The 21,546-nt window shown below is 42.2% G+C and overlaps 1 protein-coding gene across 7 annotated transcripts in view; it reads right to left on the bottom strand.

Moving 5' to 3' along the window:
• Positions 1–21,546, bottom strand: part of TANC1 (tetratricopeptide repeat, ankyrin repeat and coiled-coil containing 1) — a 74,097-nt gene that overhangs the window by 34,893 nt on the left and 17,658 nt on the right. For 5 of the 7 annotated variants that reach the window (XM_077181836.1, XM_077181833.1, XM_077181832.1 and 2 more), the window contains exon 2: positions 9,978–10,052. In XM_077181836.1, the coding sequence (XP_077037951.1) occupies positions 9,978–10,038 (61 nt within the window). In that variant the 5' untranslated portion in view covers positions 10,039–10,052. Of the gene's footprint in view, positions 1–4,818; positions 4,880–9,977; positions 10,096–21,546 lie in introns of those variants that run through there. The other 2 variants (XM_077181831.1, XM_077181837.1) reach the window with 2 other exon arrangements.

The following is a 21,546-nucleotide window of genomic DNA, read 5'->3' as shown; positions in this document are numbered from 1 at the left end:
GAAATTCCCCTTTTTAATAATTTCATTTCCTAATTGTACAATAAGCCTTTGCACATTACCACTCACATCGCCATGGTGTTCAGACAGAGCAGCTCTTTGGAGCAAAACCCACACCTTGAGAAAACCCCAGGCTTCAGCCTACGGGTGTTGTATCCTCAGTGATGGTCAGTGTATTTGAACAGTGCTGCATTCTGCTGAAGCAGTAAAACCCTTGTGTTAAGTGTAAAATGGTTATGATACAATGGAATAGCAGACACCTATTAGACAAGTAGCAATCCAAGAAAGGAGGAACAGCACCCTGCTCCTCCAAGCCGTTTCTAAAAAGCTGTTAAACTCAAGGTAATAGACCAACGCCACACCTGCGAGCTCAGAAACCATGCACACCAGGAATAGCAGAGAACCAGCAGAGCATGTACACCACAGCCCCTGGAATGCTGCCCCAACCATGGGCACAGACCAGCTCTTCCCCAGAACTCCCTGACAGCCCAAGAACAGCTCCAGTGGAAGCCTGGCACAGCACATGTCCCTCGCTGAACAGGCTGAGGCTCCGAGGCTCAGCAGGGACAGGGCCAGGGCCGGCTCCGAGGCTCCCTTCCCTCAGCGGGGACAGGGCCGGCTCCGAGGCTCCCTTCACTCAGCAAGGACAGGGCCGGCTCCGAGGCTCCCTTCGCTCAGCAGGGCCAGGGCCAGGGCCCGGGCTCCCTGGGACACTGCGGTGTCCGCGCCTTAGCGAGCGCAGAGCCGAGCCCGCGGCACCTCTGAGGGAGGCACAGACGCGCGGCCCGGCACGGCAGCATCCAGACCCGCACCAGGAACCTCATCTGTGGCTGCCTCCAGTTCAATTACATGTGGCATAACGAGGGGTGCCAAGCTTTTTACGTGCTTACATCATCCTTTCCGAAGTCTCTAAATCCATCCCATTTAATCATGCACTTTCTATTTTGTGTAAACTGGACTGATGACCAATCTCCACATTTCATCCAAATAACATGAAAATTGCTGTAACATACCTGGCTCTACACATGACAAGACAAACCCAAAATTACCAGGCTTGTGGGATTCACCCAGTAATAGATTATGCTTCCCACACAGCAATTTAACATTAGGGAAACAATACTAGAAAAATGCATAAGAAATACCTGTCAAAATACAATCTGTTAAAATGCTCAGATACTAGCAGATGCCACACAAACACAAAACCCCAAAATTACCCCACAAAAATACTTGAAAATTACATGACATTGCCTGGTATCTACCAGAGTATGAAGCAGGCTGCGTCAGTTCTGGAGTGGAAGTTTGTTGGTGTAAAACAAACACGTAAGGGAAGGTCTGGTGAAAACCCACTTCCATTTTTTTAAAACCTCTGAGTTCTACATTTTCCACTGCAAAGCAGCCTCTGGACAAAAACCTTGCACAAGCATCAATCAACACTAGAGTTCTTACTCAGTGGTAAATGCAACCACAGAAATAAAAAATTTGAAAAACCACACACAAAAAGCTTGGAGAATGAAAACCAAATCCCAGTTTAGCTGCACCTAAGGATGCAACTGATTGGCATAATCTGATTACAAACTACTTTTTTTTTCCCCTTAGATACAAAGAGATACAAGGATGGCTGACTACAGTAATGATTTTGTAGAGCTTAATATTCTAAAAGAGAACTTGAACTTTAAGATCAAACTAATCCTATTTAATAGGGAGGATAACTAAAATGGAAACCTTCACACCTGTCTATATCAGTATTAAACATTACAAAATGCATCTAATTCTTCATTCAATATAAGGTGCTTAGAAACCAGAAGAATGCCACCTGCATTACCAGGAATTCAGATTGCTTTTTAACATGAAGGAATAGGACCACTACCTTTACAGCAGTGAGAGCTTAAACAATGAACATGCAGCCTCTTTGATCCTGGATATTGAGAGCAGCCACAGAGAAAACTATGTTCCATGGATTCCCTCAACAAGCCCTTCTGGGAAAGCCTGTTTTGTCTTTCTCTCCCTTAACCTTTCTACTACAGTGAAACATGACTCTCAACCCAATTTTATATCAATTATTTTCTTTTTTTTAAGAAAAAAATCTGATATAAAATCATGCTACGATGGAAGAAATCCTAAATTCTGTAGTTCTGTTTCAGATGTGTTAAAAAGAAAAAAACGTGCAGGATGCTGCTGCTGACCAAGGCTCCCTGTGAACCCCACGAAGTGAAGGACACCACCACATCCAACACTGATGTGACTACACTAGCACTGACAGTCTTAACAAAGTCCACTCTGCTCCACAGGACATGCTTCACCCTAACAAATATTTAAGAAAAAATGCGACCCTACAGACAAGTTCAGAAGGAAACTACACGTGGGAAAAAGAAAACGGTTGTAGGAACAAGGAAAGCCATCCAAACTGGAAAGTCCCTTCCAGAACAAGGCATCTCTATGTCTAAGCAGTAAGAAACTGTGTAAGGATTACGAAACCCAGTGGGTTTGATAGTCTTTCAATAGAACTGACAGGCAAGTGTACACAGAACTCTGTAACCTGGCTCAGTGACCAAGTATAAGGTGCTTCATTTTTATGGTAAAACAGTAAGCACTGCCCTTGAAGGGCTGTGTCTTTCAAAACTGAAATGCTTACAGGCATGTGTGTGCTTGTAGACACAGCCAGCCCAGCTTGAGGGGAGGGCAATCCAGGAGGCTTGGGGAGTCCAGTGTCCCAGCCTGTGCAGTCACACAGTGCACACACTGACCAGGAGCTGCAGAACCACTCCTGCCAAGCGGAGCCATCCACAGCCAGCCTTCTGGGACAGGACACAGCCTGCTGGCATGGAAAATGCACGCATGAGGGGAGAGCAGCATTTCACTCTTCTGCTCTCGAGACTCTGGGAAGACCAGAAAAAGAGAGAAACTAGCATGGAATGGGAAGAAAACGCATTATGGCCTGAGTAAAGGAAGCAGTGAAGTGCAATGAGTGAGAAACAACCCAGCAAAATTAGAATAAATGGTTTAAATGGCCAACCTTTGCCAACTCTGCTTGTACTTGACATTATTTGCTCACTTTCTGGCATTTATTTCGGCACCCTGGATTATTTTATCAGTACACAAAATATTAACATTCTCCTGTAGCTCTTAAAGAAAAAAGAAAGAAAACAGGGAAAAATAGGGGTTATTCAGGTCACTGAAGTAATTTGCATGTGTTTCAAGGGCAGAATTTTTTTTTGAGGGGTGGTGTTCATATGTACATGGGATACATCACTGCAATTACCTTCTGAAAAGACATTCACCACATTAAATACTGAGTGCTCAGCAAAAAAGCTTAAGCTCTTAAATAACTGACAAGAGCAGCTGAAAGTGGGCAAAGCAACACAAGATAATCAAAAACAGCTCCATATTATAAGCATGAAACAATGCTTCCTCTGTTGCAAGGTATTTCTAGAGTAACAACAAAAAGTCAAACTGAAACTAAAAAGTATTCCATTCCAAGTTCAATGTTCCAGACAGTGAATGTGTACTTTATGCAGCACAAATGTCCTTTGCTCTTAAAATTCAAAGCCTAATATCACAGAGCATTTGGACAGAAAAAGCCAATTGAATTTACATATTTAGATTTTAAAAGGCAAAGTTATTTTATTTAATGGCCTTTCAGTTTTCTAGAATGGTACCTTGATGCTGTCAGCTGGGTTCAGAGTGTATTAGGCCAAAATGCTGAGTTAGATGTAATGCAAGACAGGGCTGTTAAAAGCTGCATTTAGCTGACCACAGTCAGCTGAGAATCAAACCTTTACTGCTACAGGCAAGTAATTCTTAAAACACTCAGTTTTAAAATAAAGATTAAATAGCAGGTCTGGGTCTTAAGAAAAAAATAGGCTTTTCTGCACAGCAGCTTCACTTTTCAGAGTAGCAATTTAGTTACCAATAGCAACAGAAACAATAAATAAAAAACCAACCAAACAAAAAACCCCAACAAACAAAAAACCCCAAAACCCAGTAACAGTGAATTTCAGTACATTTCTGTTTATCATTCCAAGTGCTGCCCCAGGGCTGCACGTCAGGCTTGTAACAGGGGCCTTGGCTAAAAGGAAAAGGAGAAAGTAAAGCAGGAGTGGTGGAGCCTCATACAAGCGATCACAGCTCATGCCTTTGAAAGCCATTTTACTTATGAAAAAGAATACTAAGTATAATCTCAATTTCTTAATTGTATCTGATTATGTGAGTAAAAGAGAGGAAATTCTGAATTCTCAGATTTCATCCAACTTGTTCAGTGTACAATATTCCTAAAGGGCAAGGCAGACAAACAAAAGTAACTAACGATATGCCAGTCTGCAATGGAACATAATGCAGAAATAAAGCCTCCATTCTATATGAACATTCAGAAGTCTGTATACCCATACCCATACTTAAGCCAAAGATACTTACATGAAGATACCTGAATATAAGGAGGAAATTAATGCAAATGAAAATTAAGTCTCAAAGAGTATTAAAAAAAATTAGGTCTGATCTATCAGATCTGAATCAAACAAGACACAGGAAAGATTTATTAATATGGACCCTTTTGGCAGACCAAATAAGAAAAAAAAAATCTAAATATTCAGGCAATTACTCCAAGTCTGATATATACAAATCCATAAGTACTTCAATAACTTTTATGTCAGAAACCAAAACCACCCGTCTTGTTTCTCCAGATTCTCTGCCTTTAAAGCTCTATGTTGCTGCATTCTAAACATCATCTTTTTGTTGACATAATAATCTGTCCCTTGTTATTTGACCACTACTATTAATATCTAAGAAGCCCTGAAGCTGGAAAACCTGAAAGTCCCAACTACTTACCACACTCTATTTCTACTGACATCAATGAAGTTTCCAGGCATACCATGTACTACATTTGATGTTCAACTTCTGATGGGATTTAGTGCAGAAGAACACTGCAAACTAAGCACAATACTGCCATTATTCGTGTTCCTTCAGGCCTGATATTGGGTCAACAGAACGACAATGGTCACGCTACTACAAAACCATCTGAAATAACTGAGTATGTTCTGTAGAAACTTAATATACAGGATTTTATTTTCTCTTTAAATTAAATACATCACATGTATTTTATACTGAATGAGCTTTTGCTTGGTTAGTAAAAAAAAAAAAGCAGATTCTCAAATGCAAGCGAGTTGCTGACTTTGGGGCAGTTAAAGAAAACAAATATAATTATATACTGGAAAGCAGCTGGCAGTACAGAAACCCAACAGGAAATACTAATAAAAATTTATCTCTGAAGCATTTTTAAGCATTTAAGAATGAATAGCTGTGTAGAATTTCTAAACCAATCATAATTAAGAAGTACTTTTTGTTTATATTCTGAAGCTTATGTATATTCTTTATACTACTCTTCTAGGCACAGACAGGATTTACAGGTAACCTAGCAGAACTTGAACAACAGTCTTCTGGCCCTGATTGCTTGAACTGTGTCACTAACACACAAAATTTCTATGCTATATTAAAATAAAACAGCCAGCTGCTTTCAGCTGAGGCCAGAGACAGAAGATCTCCTTGTGGTTACAGAGGTCAAGTTAAAAACCTCAAGGAAATAAACTGGTCAACAAGTTAACCTCAACTATGAGAACACAGGAGAGAGAGCAGAAACACAAAATTCTATGGTAGGTAGAAAGAAACGCAGGGCAGAAACAGACAAAGAGCTGGGATTACCTTAAATGTAGAAAATAAAGTCCATTAGCAAAGCAAAGCAAAAGGCACAGAGCAAGGAAGGAGAACACACACCCTCAGCAGAGGGCACAAGGTGGGACAGCTCTGCCATGTCCCACTGGAGAGACACCTCCCCAGCAATCTCTAGAGGACCTGGAAACCCTGCAAGAGTTTAAAGAGAAAACACGGATTTGATGACAATAAGCTAACAAAGAGGAGATAGTACCACTTTTTACTTGTTTCTGTTTACTCCCTTCCTGCTTGGTTTCAAACATTGCCCAAACCATTTTCTGTTACTTTAAGGTTACAGGTGCAGACTGTGGGTTTTCCCCCCCCAGGTTCTGTCCTTTATCAAGTATGTACATTACTAATGCAAAGAAGGACAAGAGAAAAGAAAAATCAACTTACAGATAGTTATTTCTGTTGTATGGAAATAACTAAGTCTGAAGGGCTGTAAAGACAGGTTTCTCCATGCTGCAGAAAACCAGAAAAAATCTGGATGCAGAAAAAGTTTTATGTCTGTGTAAAAAATTTAGTTTGTTTGAAATTTTGTTCATTTGGCACATCTGTTTACCTAAGTTGGACACCAATCACCTTGTCTTCAAATCCACATTTAGAAATAACATCCCTAAGTTTTGCTTGCAAAAGCTGCTCTACAAGTAACTTGCTGCCAACACAGCTCTTTTCACCTGTGTTCGTGTATGTTTGCACAAATTGATAATTACATACGTGCAAGCTTAAACACACTCATTTTGCTTCATTCAGATTGTATCTAATTCTACAACAGCCACCTACCTACCTATCAACACCTCCCAGCCACATCCAAACAAACACATTTTAAAATGGGTTTATTACAAAACTGTTGTAGAAGAATTTCTACTGAAGTACCTTCAGGTCTGAGCCCAACTATGTATCCATAACTACTGCTTTTGGTGCTGCTTCAGGTATCATTTTTCCACAAGTGACATTCCCACGTGACAGCCTTCCATCTGATCAAGGCAGAAGTTATTTCTACAAAGACATTCTACCACTCTTCAGCAGAGCACCTGTCTCTCTCCAAGTATCGATACTAGTTCTTGAAACCCTATTTTTCAAGATAACCCTGAATTTAAGAATCTATTAAAACCTGCAATCAACATTCCCAGCAGCTAGATTTCCAAAATGTTACGCACAGCTTCAGCTCTTAAGCCCTTATGTCAGGGCAAATGAGAAATTCCAGTATGAAAATCCATACAAGCTACTGTTAAAACAGTTAGGGTTGTTTCTTTTTGTCCTTTAACCCTTTTACACTTTTTAATATTACAGCTGTGCCTGCCTTCAATCCAGAAAAAAGCACCACCATTCCTACTCATACAAGTTCCACAAGCCTACCAGCTGTAAAACCCATAAAATAGAGTTAACACACAAACAGGAAGTTCTATTCAGTAAAACAGGAATCATCCCACTAAGATCTAAATCATGCAGACTTCCAGGCGTTCCTTTCATGCAACCCATGGGACAAGTGGGGTTACTTCAGTTTAAGAATAAGCTGCTGCAGTTTAGCCTAAGTCCCTTTCAGTTTGACTCCAAATGGTCCCACGTGGTCAAGGCGCAGCTGCAGCTCATCACTCTGGTGTCCCTCCTACGCCGGCTGGGCTGCCCACTATGACCCATGGAGATTCTACTGCCTTCTAGCTCCTCAGTATCACTCTGAAACCATGAACACGCTGAAAAAAGACCATGCAGTCTTCCCAGCTGTGTTCAGGGTGGCCCTACTGAGATGCGCTGTCTCCTTCCTCCCACATTTGGAAGCTCTGAAAAACCTGAACAATTTCTCAAAACTTCATAAGCAAAAAATCAAGCCCATGTGCCCACAGAGCTGAGAGAAGCATCTAAATTTACTACTGCATTCCTCTCTCCAACAGCAGTCTGAAGAATGGCCATGGCCACGTTAACAGTCTTATCTCTCTAGTCAGCTCCCATTGCTGGGGTGCATTTCTACTCTCCACAGAGAACAGGAAATTTTAAGAGTTGCTGCTATTCCATATCCAAAGGGCCATGAAGTAGGAAAACTCTACAATCAAAAAACCCTTCAGTTTCTCCCTGTTTTCAGTTTAAAGACCAGGGAGATGAGTGAGCAAAAATAAGCTCTACTAAGATCAATGTTCTTTTCCTTGCTTCACATCTTTTCTAAAAGTGGAGAAATGTCTTGCAGCTGGAAGAATTGGAATGTCCTTTGGAACAACAGAGAAAGCTAATAAACTGGACATAACTTTACAGAAAGTCCTGGTCTAAGAATTAAATGCACACAACAGAACAGAATTAAATGCACACATGTCTCTTCAAACTTTTCACATCATCTAAATACAAAAAACCCACAAATCTCTGAAATCCAATGTATCAATTATTTACTTCCTTTTAAAAAGCTGCTCCTGAACTCCTCCTTGCTCTAGCTCTCACCAGTTAGGCACTATTCACCAATTTTTCCCAATACTTGGTTTCCATAACATCTAATTAATACGTGAAGCTCTAGAGCTCTGCTTAAAAAACAACAAAAAACCCCAAACAAATAAACAAACCCACCAAACCAAAAATTAAACCAAAAAACTTCCCACACTTTAACTTTTCCCTTGCTGCTCAGAAATACAGCAGCATTGTATTTGCAAAAGCAGAGAAAAATCTTCTTTTGCACACATTACTACAGACAGATGTCTGCAGAGAGATACTAAAATAAAAAGCCATGCTTTCTGACCTACAGGAAAAGGGTTTTTCCAAGCTTCAGATTTTAATCAAAGCCTGGTCAGAGCTCTATTCTGAACAGCCCGATTTTCCTTCTGAGCCAAAACCAACTTCCATCTAGTACTTTAACAAAAAATGTACCAGTGAAAGCCTCACCACAGGAATCTTTAGCCCACTCTGTTTAAACAACCCCAGCTGGTAACTTCAAGTCAGCAGCACACACAGAATTAACAGAATGCCTTTCGTGTTGCTCTGTGATAATTTCTGTGCATCTCTGATCTAGTGTCAGTGTTTTTTCTAGTCAGCATAGCTCCCATCATTCAGTCATTTAGAAAGGAACTGGGGCAGAGTGAAAACTTCACAAGACCACAGAAATTTCCTGAAGAACAACACATTACCTGCCAGATGAACTCAGAACCAGATTTTGCAAAAGAACAGTGAAAATACTCTCCCCTTGTAGGACTCAGTGTAACTGCATAGTTTTAGAAGCTGCAATGCAAGACATGTATGTAACTTGCTTTCTGAGAAAACAGGACTGTGTTGTTTTAAAGGCTCCAATAAACAAGGACGTGGCACCTTTATTATGCTCTTTTCTTTACACATATAAGAAGTATTCAGATTTATTTGTATTTTACTCTGGGGGTAAGAAGCTAATGTTGCCAAAGACCATAAATTTACTCTAATGGATAATTTAGGATCAAACTCATCAGAAAATCAGAAATGTTAGTCTACATTAATAGTCTGAAGTTAAAAATGTAACTCTGAAAAACAGGTCACTCTCACTCAGGCCCATGAGCTCTCCAGCCAGCGCAGCAAAGACCTCAGCATGCCTGGCACAGAGCAGGCATGTTCGTATCAGTCACCAACACCTGCACATCTACAGCTACTGCTCCTCCTCAACCAGCATCCCTGGGCCTCCCCTCCCTTGAACATGGCAATGAGAGCTCTTAGTTACCCTTCTTCCTGGAAGGTAATGCAGGTAAGTAGTGGCCTACTACATTTATGGTTAGTATTAAAATAAGTTTTATTTTAAGTAAGATTTGTTGATAATGATTACTTTTACCTTCAAAAAAATCTCTGTAGTTAAAGCAAAAACTAGAACATAATAGAAACCTGATAACCAGCTTAATAACTTCTCACTAATTCAATAATTATTTTTTTCCAAAAGACATATATAATAAAAATTCCATTGCCCATAATACATAACCAGAGTTGAGTTTTTTTGTAACGTAAGGAATAAGCATTTTAGAGTCATTTCTGTGGTCAGCAGGCCTGGCCCCAGGCCGTGTAGGAGCTGGCAGCACAGCACACACAGCCTGCTCTCAGTACTTCTAGGGCAACAACCACAACCAACTGCTGTCCCCCGCGCTGCCCGCTGGAGATGCAGCAATAATTGCACTGGAGCCGCCTTGCAGGCAGGTCCAGAGCTGCAGCTCCTGCTCCACAGGCAGCAGCTGGGCAGGGGGACAGGGAGCTGCCCCCGGGACGGGCACTGCTGCACCACAGGATGGACAGTCCTGGGTTTGCAGTGCTCAACTCACCTGGGCTATAAAACATCACAGTAACAGACATACCTGGGTCTTTCTTGGTCCCTTTGCCACCCTCTCGGCTCTTTTTTAGAACGGCCTTTAGCATTTTAAATGTTGCTCCTAGAGAATAACAGAGAGAAACAAAAATAAATGCAATGTCCATTCACACAAGTCAAAACAAAAAACAGGATCAATACAAATAAAACAGTGAAGTAATTACAAGAAACCTTTTGGTAGTCACAGTTATTTCTTACAGCATCACTTGGTTAAGCAAAGTAGTCATGCACAAGAAATATTTCAATACTTTAACTAAGCAACTAAGAGTTTGCTGTCTTCTGGTACAGAAAAGTAACACAGCATTCTCCATGCTCCACATCCAATTGCAGTTACAGGGCTAAACCTGAGTAAGTTGCTCTAAGATACTCCAGCAAAATAAACTAAAATGAAGCTCTAACTCCTGACCAGAGTTCAGCCGCCAGACTGGCAGCAACAGGAGCAGCCTGGTGTCACCTGGGAATGCCAACTGCAAGACTGTGCAGCAGGGATACCAGCAGGACATGGGACACCCTCCACCTGTGCCCACACACAGCACCCAGGGAACTGAGGAACAAACTCCTCCAGCCCCACAAGGCTTTCTGCCTGCCACACGGCACACTAACAGCCAGCCTCAAGTGAGCACAGGTTGGCTGCAGCTGACTGCAGGTTTCAGAGAAGTATGAAGTAAAAGAAAAATGTATTTGGGCTGATCAACCTGAAAGACAGTTCTTTCACAGAAGCAACCAGTTACAAAGCAAGGAAAACAGAATGGAAGGAATTATGAACATCACTTCTTTCCCAAAAAGCTTTCTGGGAGCATCTGACAATTGTAATTTCATTTGTTTTCTCTACTGAAATATTCAAAAAATACCTCATTTAAGAAAACTTTCCGTACAGAACATGCAACAAGAAGGGGGGAAAAAAGTAATCTGACTATGCTGTCTAATGTAACAGACTGCTATGAACTCCACATGAATCAACAGGAAAAGTCTTCCATCCAAAAACTATGGATTCCTCGGAAAGCTCTCTTTATTTGATGAAATAAAGCAGAGAAAGAGAAATCAGTACAACAGAATTGTTCAGCTCCCATGAATAACCCGAAGCATACGCAGCTAACAGTAGCCAGAGGACTGGAAGGTTTCCAGGCCTGGCTCATACTCCACGTGCAGCTCCCGACAGCTTCCCACAGGTGACAGCCAGGCACGCCCCGGGCTGGTCCCCAGGCAGGCAGGGGCTGTGCTGGGGTGGCGCTGCCGGGGCCACCCATGGGCACCCACACGCAGACACCGCTGTCCTGCGCGCTGCCAGCGCCAACAGGCTCTGCAACGCCTCCAGCTGCTTCCCAAAGCAGGGAAATTACCCAGCCCTCTCCAGCTCAGCATCAAGAAAACTGAAAAAGCTCGCAAACACAGCCCCAAAACCGGATCATCTAACTGAAAAATGAAATACACTGAAAGGAAGTCATTTATGATTACTTATTGGATACAAAGCAAAATAAATTAATCAAATTAACCATCCACCATGTTAGAAAGCCTGCATTATGCAATGGTAGGACCTGAAGGTGCTAATGAATTTCAGAATCTAAGAAAGGTACTTTACATACATAGCTAGAATAGAGTGGCAAGGGGGAGAAAAAAAAAAGGAAGACCTGAAAAGTCACATATTATATTTAACTTTCTTGTTTTGCAAATACAAGTGTGAATTTTCTATTAACCAGGACAGACAGGCTTCATATAGAACTGCAACTCTACAGTATATGTCATTCCTATTCCTAGAATATAGATAAGGGCTAATGAGAGACCAAATAAAAGGAATCAAGGACAATTCCATCCTAGATTTTCTCTTTTTGGAATTGAGGCCAATTTCCCTACTGTGCGAAGAGTTCTTCACTGATCTGTTCTAACACAGAACACGACTGGCATGCAAGATGGTTGCTTATTCAGACCACAATCAGTGCAGATATGAAAAGTGCCTACTACCTGGAAATGAAGTCCACTTCCTTCCTTTTCCCCTACAAAATGAAATGCAGAAATAAAGGTAAGTACTTCCAAAGCAACTCACCTTTTGCTATGTGAGTTATGCACACAGAGAGAGCTAACCCTAAGGGCTGCAACAGCAAAGCAATAGCAATGCTCTTTGCTTGCAAGCTGAAGGGTATAAAAATAAACTGTCTTCTGAAGCAATGCTAAAACCACCACCTTGGGTCCAGTACAACATCATTGGCATTCCAGAGCGTGCAGGTGAACGCTGAGGGAATGAACCAACTGCTACAGCTTAGAAATACTTCAGACAGTGTTAGCAAAAAATAAAAAAAACCAAAGCCAAAAGATATACCGACGTTATTTGCACCTACTGTGATGCTTACTGACATACATGCAAGGGCATTTCAGCTTCAGGTAACGTATTTGTTCATACCCATAGTTCACACCTCAGTAACACCAATTAAAGTGAACAGCAAGAGTGTGCATTTATAATTTCTCATCCCTTGAATCAGACACAAGATACTAGATCTTGTTCTGTTTTAAAGGTAACTGTATTAATGGGATATTTTACAGTAATGCTGGCACGTTGTCTTTCTAAGCACACTGCACTTTCTCTCCTTCTCACAGCTAAGCTTAAGTAGAAAAACTCCCTGACTCAGACATCAGGAACCCTTTCAGCTACTGCAATTGCTTCACTTTGGTAAACAACTCCAGTTCATGATTTCTTAATTCCAATTTTTAAATTCTGCCATAAAACCACTTGTTTGGTGTATGCTGGGTTTTTTTAAAGATTTAGAAACTATCATTCCCATTTAAAAATGGGTATTAGATGTGGACTTGTTATCCCAGAGCATTAATAATAACAATGTCTCAACAGAACTCTTCTGCTTGTTGAATTGAAGACCCTGTCAGCTGCTGACAAAGGTGGACTCCAGCTCACACCAAGAGCATTTTCAAATGGATGCTGTCCTCCCACCAGTTCAACTTCAGATGCAGAGGACATTGCATTCCATACATGCTTCCTGCTCAGAGCATGAAGGGAAGGGGCAGAAAGTCCCTTGATTCAAGAATTTATAATGATCAGCTTCTTCTGAACAACTCCAAAGCATCGTCAGCTTTATAAAACAGAAATCTTAGGTCATGGAAAGAGTCAGGAGCACAGGCACACGCAACAGTTCATGTCTCAATCTTTGTAAATGAAATACTTCATTACCTGAGGAATCCCCTCTGAAAAGCAGAGATGGAAAAATCTCCCCACATTTTCACTCAGCCTGCAAGTCTCTCCTTAAAACTCAGCAACTTCCTTGCAAGGGAGTGTTTTCCATGTAAAACTCCTGCTGAAGACACCAACATCAGGAACAAGATGATTCACAGCTCTTGTTGCACCTCCCTCACCTTTTGGAGAGGGTTATTTTCAAAGATTACCCACAGGAGTTCATCACTACTGCAGAGGTCAAATAAACCAAGCCCACATGGCAGGTACACACCTGAGCTAATGCCCATGGACTCCTGACATTTACACTCCTTACATTTACACTCCTTACATTACTACCCACAGCTGCGTTCAAGCTTCCAGATTTAGATCCTGAAAACCAGTGAGCATTTATTTGCAAAGAAATCCAGGGTAGAACATCTTAGTCTACTGTCTGCACGGAAGTACTTAAGTATTTGCCACCTTTCAGTGTGGGGTTTATGAAACACATACTTCAAATAATCTGCATTTTTAAAGTGTATTTTGCATTTTTGAATCCCAAAATCCTAAGCTTCAAAAGAAAACTTCATTTAGTCAGAACTGCTTTCACTGCCTACAAATACATTCAGAGTGCCATTCTATGTGTCACACAGAAAAGTTCCAACACTTCCCTTTTCTGGCAAATTCAAAGTCCTTTAGCTGAACTGCAGATTTCAAATAAGAGGAATATACAGCAAAAAAACAATACTTAAAGGAGCAAGGTATTACTGATTCAACAAATCAAGTAAGTAAAAAAATCCTTCAAAATTACTATATTTTGTAATAAACAGAGGGCATATCCCCAGATATGTGACTACTAATTCATGAATGAACAGACATTTGAAGAGAATAGTGTTTTTACTTTTAAGACACAATTTCCAGTGAGATATATTTGTGTTATGATGATTCAAATGCATGAACAAAAATGATAAAGCATACACTGGAGCGGTCTGTCCCTGACCCTTTGTCCCTACAGCCAAGTAAAAAGAGGCATATATAATGTTTCCAATGCACTATATTTAGCCAGACCCACTAAAGTTAAATAGTTATTATTGAAATATTTTTATACAATACCCTAAAAAATTTACCCTTTGTAGGCATTTCTCATGCACAAAGATCAATCTAAGTACAAACCAGATACAGATACAAAACTGACAAGCCATAGTACATTTGCATCATTTGCTCTTCACTCAATCTTCTAATCATTATTAAACTTACCAGTGAGATACTCCACATTTCCTCCCTCTCATCTGACCCAGTGAAAGCTATGCAGCAGTTTAAAAGGAAACTGCAAAACAACAGCAAGGTTTCCAGTTTGTTATTCACTTCTGAAGTGGAATTATGCCCTGAAGCACTATTAAAATACAATAAGAGGTGAAAGATGAGGAAGCGTGAGAAAAACCTCATTATCATGTTAGCTGTTAGAATGTGCTTCTGCAGTAGCTTTTTTCCCACCAGTCTAGATCTAGATTTAATTTCTCAGATGCCAGAGCTGTAACTATTATGCCCTGCAATCACCTAGTTTTCTGCTATGTTACTCTTTTACCAAATTGCTGATTATTCTGGCCAGTATCGCCAAGGGCTGCCAACACACAGGGGAAAAGCTGGTGGCTTCACTTGACTGCTGTCCAAACATCTTGGGCAGGTGCCAGACACTGCAAAAACTACTCTTGATCATCTTTTCAGAGATTACTGCTCCTCACTACTTGAGAACACCCTGAAGCACTAAAAAACTGATCTTCACTGAAGCAGATGGAGAGCACTCACGAGCCAGAACCATTCACTCCAAAGGTCACAAGCCCCTGTCTGAACCAACCCAAAGGATTCAGCAATCCTGCAGATGGAGAATCACGAGTGGAATCACCTGTCTGGCTGCACAGGAAAGAAGAGTAGCAGCTGCCAACACAACCTGAAAATCTTACCTGTTCACAGCTTTTCTGCCAAAGCAGAGGTGTTTTAGACTTTTTGTTCCCATTCTGCTGAGACCCTCCAGAGAAAATGCCAAGACCACAGCTATCTAGCTTTTTCTACAGTCTTCCCTTTCTTCAGTTATGACTTACAAAACGAAATTAAAACTAACTAATCCAAACAAAATCCCAAACAAGGTCAGTATTATGTCCAGAATACAAAAGAGGTGACTTTTTTTCATCATCACAGCTAATTTGCAGGTTTTCAAATAATCTAGTATGCTAGTATGCCTGAGAATTTTATTTTTTTTAAGAAACATTACACTAATGACAGCTGTATTTCCTTGAATGCTAACATAAGACGGTGCTGATAAAGCTTCTTTCTATTTTAGTTCCTTATCATATCTAGTTCCAAATCTCCTATATTCTTCATCCTTATCAGGTATTTTCAGGATTTTATTGTCTGCTTTTTCATGGAGTTCTTCTCCTGTTTTACTAATAGTTTTCTCCTAACACTACAGATCTCTATTCAAACATGGGGAACATGCACCTGTATTTGGTGTCAATCTTTTCTCCCCCATGTCAGCTACCCTTAGAAATTCTGGGACAGTATGTTTACTAAAAACCCAAATCACAAAATACCTGATCTTGAAATGGCTGGGAATCACAGCCCCTCACTTTTTCTAGAAATCAAATGCAGAGCTCTATCCAAAATCTGTACACAAACAACACACTACTTACTTCCTTCTTACAGGCAGAGATGAACATATATATTACTATGTAAACACTTTAGAAGGTTTTAATATGGCTTTTAAAAGTACACTACTCTGACGTCCAATTGATATTGATGTTTTCTTCCTTAGGATAACTATCCTTAGCTTTAGTTACTAGAGGTAGAGTGATACGTGTGCAACGGCTTGAAATATCCAAAATGACAGAAAGGAAATATTAGGACTCACTAGGACTTCTCTGACAAGGGCAGAGTCACAGAATGGTTAAGGTTGGAAAGGACCTCTGGAGGTCACCTGGTCCAGCCCCCTGGTCAGGGCAAGTCACACAGGAAAATCTTGGAAACCGCTATCAAAAATACAAAGCAAAATTACTTCCTTCAGAGAATGTAACTGTCTAAATTGATCCCTGTGCTGGGTGTGGCTTTGACAGTTAATAGCAATTCATATAACATGACAGTACCTCCTGCAACCCTCCTCCTCCCAAAAATAATAAAAGAAAAGCAAGTGCTAAGTGACCCTAAAATGTGGGAGTGAGCAGCAACACAAGGAACACAAAGCTCAAACATACTGACCTATCCAGGACACATCAGCACAATTGCACAACTATACACATATGCAAGAAGAAGGGTATATATCTTGTGGACAATTAAATAAGCAAACTTTGGAATTAAACATTAACATTTTTGAGGATGCCTAAAGAACAGACATGAAATTCACATAATCCAGAAAGTATGTTGGGTACCTATATATACTGCCTCTTCAACCTCAGAGCATCTCAGAACATATGACAGCTCACAGCAGCCTGCAGGAAGGGGAACAATTTTATTTCCATTTCACCTAGGAGGAGCAAAGCCCAGTTTTCTCAAGGTCATACTGGTGGAGCCTTTACAAGATGGCCAGTGGGGTCAGCCCTGTGCTCCTGCTGCATTGTGTCAGATGTGATTCATCTTCTCTGTGCTTACAGAGGAGATGACATAGGAAAAAAGAAGGATCTCACAGCAGATACAGGAGGAAGGAATGCCACTCCCCCGAATCACGGCAAACTGTTAGATTAGCTTGGCTATTTCCTGAAATCTCACTCATCAGAAGGAGGCAAAACAAAAATATTACTCTCCCTGCTTTCCACCTCAGATCCTGGGATGCTGCCTTTTTCTGTCTCTCATGAAATGCAAGCCTTCCATTTTTAATTACCCGCTTGTGCTGTTTTACGGAGCAGACTCGGGCATTCTTGTGTAGTGTAAAGCTCAAGCAAACACTCTACCATCCACGCTCTCCCAACTCTTTGCCCTGAATCCCCTCACGCCAGTGTACAGGGCAGTGGTGCTGGGAGCCCTGGTTCCAGCACAATACCGGCTGTTTGCACGCTCCTGCCCCATGGCATGGCACACAAGCCTCCCCGAGCCCCAGCCTGACACAGGGGGCTCTCCTCACACACACACAGCCCAGACTAGGGAGGTCATTCACGTGAACCAGACACAGGCGTGCAGTATGACTAACTCTTATCAGCCCTGCAGAGCTCAAATTAAGGACAAGAACATGGAATACCCAGAACATCCCAGAGTTCACTCAAGAAAATTAAAGGCTTGTCTACACAAGGGGGAAAGTGCTTCACATTTACACCCGCCCCCATCCTGCAATAACTCCCTGGTGTAGACAAGATCCTACATGCTTTTACCAAAAATATTAAATACTCGGCAAGCCTGTATTTATTAAAATTTTGCAGTTGTCCTGTTGTTTTCAGTAATTAAACAGCCAAGCACCACTATAGTTTCTAACTCAGATGCCAGAAAGCATTCCTTCCACAGGAAAGCGTCCAAACCAAATAAATTTAAATCCTCACAACCAGAATTTGACTACTAGTGGAACACAGACTTTTACACTTTAAAAAAAAAGTAATTATTCATTAAAATCTTAAGTCTGTGTAAATATTTACAAGTTTGCCAAGACAGTGCATACTGCCTCCCCTTAACCTGCTCCTGAGACACCTACAAGCCCACTGTACATCACATGAGTAGAGTTCACTGATACACCAAGAGAAGCAATGCAATGCAACACCAACAAGAACTCACTCAGGTCAAAATCCTACCAACAGAAGAAATACTGCAAAGAAACAAAATTCAGTTTTTCTCCTGGGGAAGGCTGAGAATTGAAGAAAGGAGGCTCAAGCAAGGCTCACTGAGAAGAAAAGCACCTGTTTTTCCTATTAGCAGAGATGATGAAAACAGGTAGACAATAAACTTTTTCTACCAGATTGTGGGACAGTGTGAGATTCCCCAAATGCTAGTGAGGCAGATGCCTGGGACATGCAAAAGGAGCTTTCTGGAGAAGCCCAGATCCCCAGTGAGACCCAAGGCAGTTCTGGTGGCACACAGAGTGCAAGAGCCTTGGGGGATCCTTCTGCACGGGCATGGAGGAGCAAAAAGAGAAACAAGTCCTCCCTAACAAACCATTCAGCATTTTCTTCTGGTGCAGACTTTTACCAAGCTTTGAACTCCAGCAGAAAAAAAAATAATTTAATGTCACTTTTGTTCTTCTTTCCTTATTGTCTTAAAAGGACAAAGTGCAACACTTTTGGTCGGGGAAAAGACCCAATATTAATTAGGTCTTTTTTCCCCCTCAGACTTTCAAACTATGCCCAATACCTCCAAATGAGTATAAAACACTTTATAAGCTGCTGGTGACATACCACAGTGGCACAAAGAATGGCTTAGACAGAGAATAAATAAACAAAAACATCCACACCAGCTCTGTATTGCTAGAGTTTTGAATATACCAGCATCACTGCATTCTGAAACTGCACAACAGTTTCAACAATGTTCCTATACTCCATTCTACCTTTGTCAAGTGTAGTTTATCTCTAAAGTAAAGCAAAGTCTTCCCTTTATGTCTTGTCTCCTATCTTTTCAAAGGAATTCTTGCATGAACATAAACATTCTGTATCAGTAGTTAGGGAGCGCTGAAAATTTTATCCTATCATGCCTATGCTCTGTGGCAGAAATATTCCTCTTCAAACTTTCAATTGCTGGAAAATTTTGTAGAAAAATCCAGGAACTCAGTCCTTACTAACACAAAAAAAAAATCCCTTTGCAACCTCAGTGGCATTTAGCCCAGTGTAAAACAGACCTTGAAGCATATTAACTAAATAATCAACTGAACTCAAAGGCATTTCTGGACAAAACCAGTCTCCCTAAAACCCACACTGAGAATATTTTGTGTTTTGTCATTCTTGCTCAAAAGCAACAACAAAAAAATCCCAAGTAACAAAAAGCCTCACACAACACAGGAAAAGATAAAAACCCACACACAACACAGAAAAAGAATCAAACCTAAGCCTCTACCAACTTCCACCTTATTTAAATTCCAAAAAGCAAAGGTCATATTGTGCTTCTATTTACTCTTACTTGGATATTGTTCAAATACTTAATTGTTAAAGCATGGTCAGAAATATAGATCCTAAGGAAGGGACACCTGCTGAGACAGAAATGGATTCGTTTAATTGTAAATGACTGAAAAGAGAAAAGCACAGTCTTTAGACTACACAAATTCTAGCATTTTTCTAGATAACACAAAGCTGAAAGAGATAAAATCTGAACTGTCTTTTCAGCAATTAAACACCTCTGCTGTTTTAAGAGGAATAGCTTTGTATTTAACTTAAAACTACCAGTTTTTGACAAGCTGTAAGACATATTTACTACTTAAGGTAGCGAAGTTCCACCAGAATCTAAGACAACGTTTAAAGATGTAAAACCACTGTGACCTACCCAAAGGTCCACAGGCCTGACTCCATCGTGGAGCTGCAGAGTTCACATTTACACACAAACACACACATCAAAAACCTCCTGTCAGGGCGTTTCCTGTGTGCTAACAAGCTCCAGCTTCTCTCCTGCTGGAGCTAAATTTAGCCATGACTAAGATTGAGTCTTAAAAAAATAAAAAAGAAAGCAAAAACCTCCAAACAATAAACCAAAAAAACCTCACTAGCAAACACAAACAACACAAAACAACAACCTACACCATATACACAACTGCAGTGTAGTGCAGCAAACATTTTACAGGACCCTTTGGTCTTAAAGCAGTTAATTATCAAATATATGAGATACGCAGCAAACAAGCAGCAGCCCTTCACCCTACACACATCTGAAAATGCACTTTAAGGGCTCCACAGAACAGGTGACACCAGCTCCCACTGCTCAGCAGGTGTATGTGACAGCTAGTGACATCCACAGGGCAGGCAGAGGCTCCACCACAGCCGAGGGTGCCTGGCCATCAGAACGAGAGCACGCACCGCAGCCTGCATCAGGCCAAAAAGGTTTCCTACAAAGTCTTCAGGCTTTGCTGCAAACACTGTAATTCTTGAATATTGTAATTACAGATTTGTTTGAGCTAGATGGGGCACAGGCAGGCAGAAAGGTAAGAAACAACTCAGGGACAAGGAGCTTCAGCACTCAGGCTCCTGCCTGCAGCCCCGCTCTCCCATGGCCACACTCTACTGCCCTGTGTGCCTATGGCTTGTCCTGAGCCACCCTCAGGATCCCACACTGCCCTGTGTGCCTATGGCTTGTCCTGAGCCACCCTCAGGATCCCACACTGCCCTGTGTGCCTATGGCTTGTCCTGAGCCACCCTCAGGATCCCACACTGCCCCGTGCCGTGTGCCTATGGCTTGCACTGACCAACCCTCAGGATCCCACACTGCCCCGTGCCCTGTGTGCCTATGGCTCACACTGACCAACCCTCAGGATCCCACACTGCCCCGTGCCCTGTGTGCCTATGGCTCACACTGACCAACCCTCAGGATCCCACACTGCCCCGTGCCCTGTGTGCCTATGGCTCACACTGACCAACCCTCAGGATCCCACACTGCCCTGTGCCCTGTGTGCCTATGGCTTGTCCTGAGCCACCCTCAGGATCCCACACTGCCCCGTGCCCTGTGTGCCTATGGCTCACACTGACCAACCCTCAGGATCCCACACTGCCCCGTGCCCTGTGTGCCTATGGCTCACACTGACCAACCCTCAGGATCCCACACTGCCCTGTGTGCCTATGGCTTGTCCTGAGCCACCCTCAGGATCCCACACTGCCCCGTGCCCTGTGTGCCTATGGCTTGTCCTGAGCCACCCTCAGGATCCCACACTGCCCCGTGCCCTGTGTGCCTATGGCTTGCACTGACCAACCCTCAGGATCCCACACTGCCCTGTGTGCCTATGGCTCACACTGACCAACCCTCAGGATCCCACACTGCCCCGTGCCCTGTGTGCCTATGGCTTGCACTGACCAACCCTCAGGATCCCACACTGCCCCGTGCCCTGTGTGCCTATGGCTCACACTGACCAACCCTCAGGATCCCACACTGCCCCGTGCCCTGTGTGCCTATGGCTCACACTGACCAACCCTCAGGATCCCACACTGCCCCGTGCCCTGTGTGCCTATGGCTCACACTGACCAACCCTCAGGATCCCACACTGCCCTGTGTGCCTATGGCTCGCACTGACCAACCCTCAGGATCCCACACTGCCCTGCGTGCCTATGGCTCACACTGACCAACCCTCAGGATCCCACACTGCCCTGTGTGCCTATGGCTTGTCCTGAGCCACCCTCAGGATCCCACACTGCCCCGTGCCCTGTGTGCCTATGGCTCACACTGACCAACCCTCAGGATCCCACACTGCCCTGTGTGCCTATGGCTTGCACTGAGCCACCCTCAGGATCCCCCCAGGGCCCTGACAGCT

The sequence above is a fragment of the Agelaius phoeniceus genome, chromosome 7 (genome assembly GCF_051311805.1).
Source record: "Agelaius phoeniceus isolate bAgePho1 chromosome 7, bAgePho1.hap1, whole genome shotgun sequence".
NCBI lineage: Eukaryota > Metazoa > Chordata > Aves > Passeriformes > Icteridae > Agelaius > Agelaius phoeniceus.
Note: the sequence above shows the minus strand (reverse complement) of the source record. Positions and strands in the feature narration are given on the sequence as shown.